Source organism: Nannospalax galili, unplaced genomic scaffold (assembly GCF_000622305.1).
Source record: "Nannospalax galili isolate Female #2095 unplaced genomic scaffold, S.galili_v1.0 scaffold1349, whole genome shotgun sequence".
NCBI lineage: Eukaryota > Metazoa > Chordata > Mammalia > Rodentia > Spalacidae > Nannospalax > Nannospalax galili.
Genome location: NW_008359755.1, coordinates 1,138,586 through 1,148,380, shown reverse-complemented (window position 1 = coordinate 1,148,380; position 9,795 = coordinate 1,138,586). Strand labels below are relative to the sequence as shown.

Below are 9,795 nucleotides of genomic sequence, written 5' to 3'. Positions count from 1 at the left end.
GTGGGGGGGGTCCGTGGGGGTGGGGTCCATGAGGATGATGTCCATGGGGAGGGTGTTCATCTCTTCTGTGACTATGAGGGTGTCTGTGGGTCTCATTAATGCCAAAAGCAGGGGGATGACAAGGGGGCAGTCCTTGAGGCAATGGTCTGTCTGAGTCATTTTTTCCTTCTGGTGGAGGTGGGTATCCAAGTTTATGTGTTTTGTGGGGATGATGATGATGTCTGGATCCATTGAATTTACATGAAAACTTGCCACCACGAGAACACTCATGTCTGTGAAAGTAGGGAGGACGGTCCCAATGGGCTTTCATACCACTGATGTTTCTATGTTCCTGGTAGAGGACACAGGAGAGTGAACATCATCATATAATACAAAAGAAACTAGATATTTAGCTTTATTTAGATTAGAGGCTTCCAAAGTTTTAGATTTCACAAAACAATTAAAAAATAGCAAAAAAGGGTCTTCACTTTTTATCAAGCCAAATCTCATTTAAATTATAAATGAAAAGTATCATCAGATGCCATCAGTATTTCCTAAGAGGAATAATATTTTGGTAACTCGGAGAAATAATCTCAAAGTAAGGGTTGTCCTTTGGATGGACTATGAATTATCTTTATTTTTCTCATTTCAACATAAAGTGATGAAACTCTGTTAAGACACAGTTCTTACCTGTAAAGCTAACATCTTATGACTGATATTCACAACAAGTTTCTAGAGCATGAATACCTAGCCTTTTCAAAAAAGTCTTTGGAGCCATGTTCATGTTGTCAACCAATCTACTTTCTTTCCTTCCCTCCCTCCCTCCCCCATCCCTCCCTCTCTCCTCCTTTCTCTGATATAAAGAGCACTGTGAAGAATATCTTTGAAATAGCATAAAGATTTCTGAGACAGATGTAAACTATTGTTTTGCCTATAATTTACATGCTTTTGTATGATAAACATGAAGCTAATTCATTCTCTTTTGGGTCTAGGTTTAATCATAAAAATAAAGACTTACAATCTCAGCAGTGAAGTCCTAACTACAAAGACCATTTCAAACTTCACTCAAGATTGATTGAATGGATCATGAGTTTACTTTTCTGTCCAGTCTTACCCCTCCCCAATTCTTGTAGAAAAAAAAAATCATACTTTTTGATGTTATACCAGTAAGTACACACCTTGTCCCAGGGCCTGTTTCTCTCTCTCTCTCTCTCTCTCTCTCTCTCTCTCTCTCTCTCTCTCTCATACACACACACACACACACACACACACACACACACAGAGTCATAAGAACCAAATGCACTGTGTGTGAAATTATCACTTAGTCTGACTTTGCTCATAAGAAAGGATAGCCAGTCAACTCACTTCAAAGTTGAAGACTTCACAGTTTATGACAGTGTGTTCTGGGGTTTCCAAGTCAGAGGCTTCTGCACCATAGGACAAATCTGCTCTACAGAATCCAAAGATCTACAAAGAGAGATGCCTATTAGTGTGTGTGAGAATAGTGTATGGGTGGGTAGGTATGAATGGCTATGAGTGCAGGGGTCTGAAGGTTTCCAGCAAGAAAAGCTTGAAAAAAATAAGAGTAGAGGGGCCAGGACTATATCTTATTGATAGAGTGCTTGCCTCACATGCATGATACTCAAATAAAAAAACAGACAAAGAAAGAAAAATAAATGATCAGCTAGCCCTATCTGTTACTCAACAGTCTTTCCTAGTCAACACTTGGAGAAGGACCTGGTTCCAAAGTAAACACCGGCTCCTGTGGTTTTCTTCCATGAGCAGGCACTAGCACTTCCATGTGTGGTGATAGGGAACCCTGCTGCATTGCCTTTAGACCAGGGTTCTGCACTGAAGACGTGGGTTGCTTGTGCCTGGGGAGGCTGAGAAATGCTGTAGAAGACGGATTAACAAGTTCTGGGAAGGAGGGAGCCAGTAAAAAGATGGGTTTGCCTGGACCCTGTTAACCGTCTGCTGGCTCTCTCCTAAGTATGAGGGCCACCACTAACTGGATCCTGTGTTCCAGAAGCTGCTAAACCTAGCTGTCAAAGGACAAGAACACAGTTCATTCATAGAAAAAAAAAAACACAAAAAAACTCTTATGCATTGAGGCTTTAAGTACAGTTTGAAGTCAGACAGACCTACATTAACTGTGGCCTTATCATGTGACACAAATTACACAAAACTTCTGAAATCCAATCTTTGTAAACTGAGCATAATACTAGTTACCCACAGGTGTAAGAGGCTTATTGAGGCTATAAAACACTTAGCTTCCTCTTCTTCAGCCCTCATGATTCTACACTGGCTTTTTATTACCACACAAACATGGTGAGGAGTTTGTTAGGAAGGGTTTAGGAGAAGGAAATGTCTTCCCTTGTGGATTCTAAGTAAGAATCTAGAACTGATTCAAGTGGAAATTTTAAAAAATATTTTATTTATTATTTTTATTTTAAGTGTATGAGTGTATTGCCTGCATGTAGGTAAGTGCACCCATGTCATGCAATGCCCATGCAGGACAGAAGAGGCCATCCCCTGGAGCTGGAGTTACCAACAGTTATTAGCTGCTATGTGGGTGCTGGGATTCAAACGTGGGTCTTCTGCAAGAACAACCAGTGTTCTTAACCGCTGCGCCACCTCTCCAGCTCTCAAGTGGAATTTAATATTTATTTTTAGTTTTTAAAATTTTCATGTGTATGAGTGTATTGCCTGCACGTATGTAAGTACACCATGTCATGCAATGCCTGCAGAGGTAAGAGGGCATTGGATTCCCCTGAAACTGGAGTTACAGAAGGTTGTTAGCCACCATGTGGGTTCTAGGAATCAAACCTAGGTCCTCTGGAAGAGAAACCAGTGCTCTTAACCACTGAGCCATCTCTCTAGCCTCCATGTATAGGGTCTTAATACAGGTTGGTTATTAGTTTTAGCTAAGCCTTTAATCCCAATGAATTACAAAACTCATTATAGGTGTATATATAATATCATGAATATTCTAAAATCGTGTTCTCAGGATTTATTTAACTTTTCTGTGCCTCAATTACCCCATCTTCAAATCAGAGATACTAGGAGTACCTACCTTCTAAGGTTCTATGAATGTTGGTAAGTAAGCATATGTGCAAAACACTCAGAAGAGCCCCTCTAGGTAGTAATCACTCTAAATGATACTTAGTATAAACATACAGCATACTCACTGTAGGATGCTTATGGAAATGGTATGTGGAACAGTTCCTCACAGAGAAGTCCACATAGTAATTGGTTCTTTCCCCTCCTCTCTAGAACAGAGAGAATCAATACAGTCTCAGGAGCACAAAAAAGTTGTAAGAAAGCAATAGATGCCCATTATTCAACATTTTGTAAAGGACAATGGGATTTAAAATGATCAATATAAGCCATTTTAAAAATGATTTCTGCCTTTTCAAAATGCATTGCCTAGTGATAAGGTGAACACCATTTCAGGGAAACGCTCAAAATGCTTACGGGCATAAGCATAGTGGGATCATTGTCCTTGCTGGGCCCCAACTTCCCCTTCTCAGGGGGTAATTTCCCCCTCCAGGCTCTTCCCACATGTAGGAATACACAGATACTTAAGAATGTCACATAAATGTGTGTGACAAACATTACTCATATGCTAAATATTGCTCAGCAACTTGCTTCTTCTCTGAGCAATAATCTTGAAACTGCAATGCATGTGTGTCTAGAACATTCTTTATAGTAACCACATGGAATTCATTCCGTTGCTTACATATAAGGTGATCTGTTTAACTTCCCATTTTCAAAGCACATGGCAAACATCATCTGGCTGTTCAATGAGACAAGTCTGCATGAGAGGTTCTAGAGTTCTTGGTCTGTGAGCCAGGGTACTTTCTAGCTTCGACCACAATGCTGGTCATGTGAGGTTCTTTTCCTGAGCACCTGTGTTCTACCATAATATATAGAAGTTAAAATTGGATATTTTTTAATATTCACATAACCCTAATGTGCTCTTGTCTTTCCTTCTTTCCTTCTGAATTTTCTTTCTTCTCTGTTAGATAATCACTGTATCCTAACCCTGCTCTGTCTAAAAAGTAGAAAGTTGTAGAAGAGCAATTCTTTGGGACTGCTGTCTATTAAGCCTTAAAGGCTGCAACATTTTAAAAGGTCGCCGGCAGAGTGGGGCAGAGGTAGAAGGTATATTGTGTGTTGCTCAGTTCATGTCTGCCAGGCTGGAGCCCAGTGGAAACTTACCCCTCTTATAACTCTCTCTACTTTGTCCACTCTGAAAGATGCAAAATCACCATTTTCTTTTTTGTACGTGTCAAGGGCTTTTTCGGCTTGCTTTCTGTAGCGCTCAGTATCCACAAAGAAATCCAAGAGTACAGGACTGTCTTTGGTATTGCTCAGTGCTGAAGAGACTAGAGAAAGAAGATGGCAGTTGTCATGGGTACACAGATGGAAATAGTAATATCAGCATCAGGTCTGATACAACACATGTAAGCATGGGGCCAAGGATGACAGTAGCTTCCATCTTAGAGATGGGCAAACTGAGGGTTAAAGAAAAGAAGCAATGCATTCAAGATCAATCAGCCAACCAGGAGCAGAGGCACACTGCTGGTCTTACCTTCCATCCTGGTAACCTCTAGTCATGAGACCATCTCCCCACCGCCACTCACAACATTCTAGCATTTTAATTTACATTTCCTATCTTTGTCAAGGAGAGTGACAACTTTAACATTATGTTAAATTCTCTCCTCTCCCTCTCTCTCTCTCTCTCTCTCTCTCTCTCTCTCTCTCTCTCTCTCTCTCTCTTTCCTTCCCCCCTCTCCTTCTCCCCTTACTTTTTCCCCCCACAGGGTATCACTATATACCCCAGGCTGGCCTCAACCTCAAACTCATGAACCTCGTGCCTTGGCCTACAAGTGTTGGGAATACAGTCCTTCAAGCTTTCTTTAAACCAGTCTCTTATCAAAGTTGCTTGGTTGTTGACTATGTTAAGTCACATTGAGATTTCTCATCTTTAAAGTAGTTCTTTTCAAAATAAGTAAATAAATAAACAAATGAGAAGGGTGTGTGCTCCAGAGTCCAACCACTGTAAAGCAGTCATTACATTCAGTGTGCTTCTGAGAACATATCACGGAACCTCTGTCAGCCCCGATTATTTAATCTCCAAAATAGAATTTCGTAATATTCACTGTTTACTTCATAGCCTTGTGTGAGATTAAATGTTAGTGATATATAATACAATACATACCTGCTTTATGACTGTGGAGTAGCACATAACTTTTAAATGCAGAAACCAATACTTACTGTCTGCAAAGTATACTATACAGCACATTTATTTAATTCCAACAAGAATCCTAAAGCTCCTATCAATAGCCTCATCATACAAACTAGAAAAGCTTAACAAGGCTAAGCAGCTTGCTTTCCAAATCACAATTATTTGGGAAATAAAATATATGGGTCTGGCAGAAGTTCAGTCTCATGGCCTTGGGCATTCACCCAAGATGCAGCAAAGGCATGACTCTTGCTCAATAGTGTTGACTCCGGAGTAATTCATAAATAATGAGGTTAGGATTCAAGCTCATGCAAGTCAACTTCAGAGCCCAAGTCTCTGCAACGTTGCTGTACTGACTCTCTAAATCCCTATTTCTATATATTAAATTTCCTTAAATGAGGTGTTCCAGCAACTGGAGAGAACTGCCCTCTTTCTGTTCTCAGGGGACAATGCAGACCATTAGGACAGGGGTCCCTTCTGATATGTATCATGGTAGTATATAATGAATACTACTGTATGACTGAATTCTATGTGAATCTGGAATTCATTAGCAATTTAATAGATTACCATACCAGAACTTGTGGTGCAGTTGTAGTCATTCACTCTAAGATCTTGAGATTCATTTGAGTATCTTGTAGCTATGACCTTACATTGTCCAATCACCTGTAAACAAGAGGACTTTAAGTCATCCATACTGTGTTCTTCAGGCCATATGTGAAGAAACACAAATGTTTCCTTCAACGATCTTGTCTCAGGAGCTGTCTTTTTAGCTAGATTTTTGGGCTGCACATCATTGGCACCCCAAACCTTTGTTAGAACAAGAAAGAAACTGTTTAAATAAATTATGATCACATCCCAAACTTTTTCAAAGAAAAAAACACTAGGGCTCCTAGATGTAGAAAACTCACTTTCAGGAAAAGAAATCCTGTGTCTCTGCTTCATGTGTTCTCCCCCTGGGCAGGAAGACTGGCTTCTCGGTATCCAGATGTAACATGCACATCAAGGCCTTATGTCTCCCAGAAACCGTGGCCATTACTGCTGGGACCAGTCTTCATGGCATACAATTACAAGTCCATAAATTAATAGACCCATACACTGAGCTGGAAAGAACATTAGAGTGCACCTACTCCAATCCTATCTCTTATTGTAGGGTTGAGGATACTGAAGTCTAAGATGGTAGGTGATTATTTGTCCAAGACTCAGAACTCTACCAAGGGACCACAAACTCCACTGACATCTTCAACTGGGTTCCCAAGAATGACTCTCAAGAGAGAACTACTGAAGGTCAACATAGTTTTCATGAATCTCTAGGCACAAGCAGCTGCTTCTGCCGTGTCAGCCCAGCATGTGGCTTCTCTGAGTCAGCAGAGTGGAAAGAGGAATGATAACAGATGGTCCCCAGTTACTTACTATTTCAGATGGCCGCCTAGAATCAGCTGGATGACAGTCACCCTGGGATTTTGTGGACAGGACCCAACAGTCAGATTCTTCCACATCTAAGACCAAGTAGTAGACAGTTGCAGGTCCCTGAGGATACCAAGTAAGGAAGAGTCAGCAGAGTGCAGGAACCCAGAGGATTTTTTTTTTAATAAAAGCAATTTCTTCCCTTCCTTTACTCTTTCTGGTTCCCTTTCATTCTTAAGAATAGGATCTCATTCTGCAAGAACTCAGGGTGGCTTTGAATTCATGATCCTCCTGTTGCACAGTTCCAAGTGCTGAGAGTACAAGCATGTAGCTCCGTGCCTGGCCGTGTCTCTTTTCTACTCCTATCCACCTTTGCAGATTCTCCACCTTTGTGTCTATTGAACTTGGTATTTGAGTAAATACCTTCAAAGAGTGATTTCCAAATGCTCTTCTAAGTGGTCATAGTGTTTCTTCTGTCCACCTCTAAAAAGCTGTCAGTAAATGGCCCTGCGAGCCTGGGACTAGAAGCAACAGCAGCCACTGTCTTCTCCACTCTGTGTTTTGTGGTCCTGTCCTTTGCTCAGCTCTGTTCCTGAATTTGGATTTCCCACCTTAATTTCAACTTGTCCAGAGCTAAATCTGGTCTCTTCGCTTACCTTTCCTCAACTTCTCTTTGTCAGTGACTTAATTGTTTCCTTTAAAAATGGCTTTAAAAATGTAAATTATATGGGCATGGTGGCTCACACCTACCCAGGTAAGGAGACTCTAGAGTTCAAGACCAGCCTGGGATAACAACAAGAACATCAGCAGCAAAGCAAAAGACAACCAACCAAGGGAAAAAAAATCATCAGTTTGTTTTCAACATTCTCTTTGCTTTGACTAGTCATTAACCAGGCCAAATGGTCTTTCCTAGAAATGCCTTTCATATCTACTCCTCATTCTTTTTTAAAATTTTAATTTATTTTCAACTTATGTGTATAAATATTTTGCCTGCATAGATGTAAGTGCAACGTCTGTGGGGGCCAGAAGAGCAAGTCAGATCCCTTTGAACTGGGGTTATAGACAGTTTTTAGTTGCCATCCGTGTCCTCTGCAAGAGCAGCCAGTGCTCTGAACTGTGGAGTCATCTCCCCAGTCCTCTATTTTAATTTCCATCATGTGTGTCTGGTCCTCATTCACTCATTCCTCAGCAGTAGCTCCTCAGTTCATATTCCTGTCATCTGCCTCCATCTCTTCAAGCACATTGTATCCCCTTCCCCACCCCTCCGTACTTTCACTCAGAAGGAATGCTATGTGTGATAAGGAGCTTCAAATGGGACAAATGGTCCTAAAAAAATTTGTTGGTGGGGCTGGAGAGATGGCTCAGCAGTTAAGAGCACTGGCTACTCTTCCAGAGGATCCAGGTTTGATTCCCAGCACTCACATCATGGCTAACAACTGTCCATAACTCCAGTTCCAGGGGATCCAACGCCCTTTTCTGGCCTCCACAGGCATTGCACAACACAGGTGCACTTACATACATACAAGCAAAACACTCATACACATAAATACAAATAAATAAATAAATAAATAAATAGTAGATAAAATTAAAATTATTTGTTGGATCTTAAGTTCCTATGTTTTTGTTTTCTGCATTTTGTTTTTAAGTATTTTATTTACTTTTGCCTTTTTGAGATGGACAGCTGTAGCCCCAGCTGGCCTGGAACTTGCTATGTAGACCAGGCTGGCTTTGAACTCACCATCCCCTGCCTCTTCCTCCTGAGCACTGGGATTAAAGGCATGAGCCACCCCACCCAGCTAAATATTTTATTTATTATTTTTATTTTATGTATATGAGTATGTTGTCTGCATGTATGTAACTGCACTGATGTTGTGCAAGGCCCACAGAGGTCAGAAGAGGGCATTGGATTCCCTGGAACTGGAGTTACAGGTGGTTGTTAGCCACCGTGTAGGTGCTGGGAACAGAACCTGGGTCCACTGAAAGAGCAGCCAGTGCTCTTAACTGCTAAGCCATCTCTCCAGTCCTTGAAATGTCTTCTATCCGGGTTTTTAAGGGAAGTTAAGTCAATTACAGGACCCATCAGTACTCAGGGGCTGGGAAGGAGTTGAGGACTGTTGAACTCCACAGCTAAGTTAGGACACAGCATGGTGGTTCCTCAGAAAACTACATATAGGGCCAGTAAGATAGCTCAGCAGGCAAATGCACTTGCCAAGCCTGAGGACCTGAGTTCAATAACCAGGACCCACTTCGCTGGAAGGAGAGAACTGACCTTCTACTAGTCCTCTGACTTCCACATGCATGCGTGGCACATGTGAACCCCACACCCATACCCACACTTGCATACAAAATAAATCAATAAATAAAATTTAAAAAGAAGAAGAAGAAGAAACAAAAACCTTTGCACAGAACAAGCTTCTGGCCACCCACAGGCTTGGGAAGCAGGACTTGACATAAGATTGTACATTAGTGTTCACAGCAGAACAACTGAACTGTTCACGGATGGACGAGTGGGAAAAAGTATGGCAAGGGGCCGCCCACTCAAGGCTTTAGCGTGTCTAGGACTGGAAATGAACTCTCATCATGCTGCAACCTCTTCCTCCTCCAGGAAGCCTTCTTGGAGTACATACTGCTCAAAATGTAGAACCAGTTGTGGCAGACACGCAGAGGGCCTGCTGTGTGACGGCTGTCTTGTGCTGGTCTCTCTGTCCCTCCATGGATGGCAGACTTGGTAAGGGTTGGAACGTCAGCATGCTCAGGCATGTGGCTCCCAGCCTGTGCTCAGCAGCAGGTGGTTGGTATATCATGAGAAAATGCTGACAGATTACTGTAGCAAGTATGTTGGGGGCACACACTACAAGTGGGGCCTGTGCAGAGGATGGGAATGTGAATCCCAGAACTCGGAGTCCACACCTTCACAGCCGACCGCGCTGGCCAGAGAGAGGTCTTGGGAATGGGGTCTACTCAGCTGCAGGCTCAGGTGTGCTGTGTGCTAGCTCTTTTGGCTGCTGCTGCTGCTGCTCCTCCTCCTCCTCCTCCTCCTCCTCCTCCACCTCCTTTTTATTTTCTTTCTGAGACAGGGTTTCCCTATAGTCCCCGCTGGCCTGGAACTCACTATGTAGACCAGGCTGGCCTCGAACTCACAGAGATCCACCTGCCTCTGCCTC

General features: G+C 42.2%; 1 protein-coding gene across 1 annotated transcript in view; it reads right to left on the bottom strand.

Moving 5' to 3' along the window:
* Nucleotides 1-9,795, bottom strand: part of Hrg (histidine rich glycoprotein) — an 11,849-nt gene that overhangs the window by 787 nt on the left and 1,267 nt on the right. The window contains exons 2-7 of the mRNA XM_008823649.2: nucleotides 6,638-6,754; nucleotides 5,800-5,890; nucleotides 4,201-4,367; nucleotides 3,168-3,248; nucleotides 1,345-1,446; nucleotides 3-331 (exon numbers count right to left, since the gene is read on the bottom strand). Coding sequence (XP_008821871.1) covers nucleotides 3-331; nucleotides 1,345-1,446; nucleotides 3,168-3,248; nucleotides 4,201-4,367; nucleotides 5,800-5,890; nucleotides 6,638-6,754 — 887 coding nt within the window. The remainder of the gene's footprint in view (nucleotides 1-2; nucleotides 332-1,344; nucleotides 1,447-3,167; nucleotides 3,249-4,200; nucleotides 4,368-5,799; nucleotides 5,891-6,637; nucleotides 6,755-9,795) is intronic.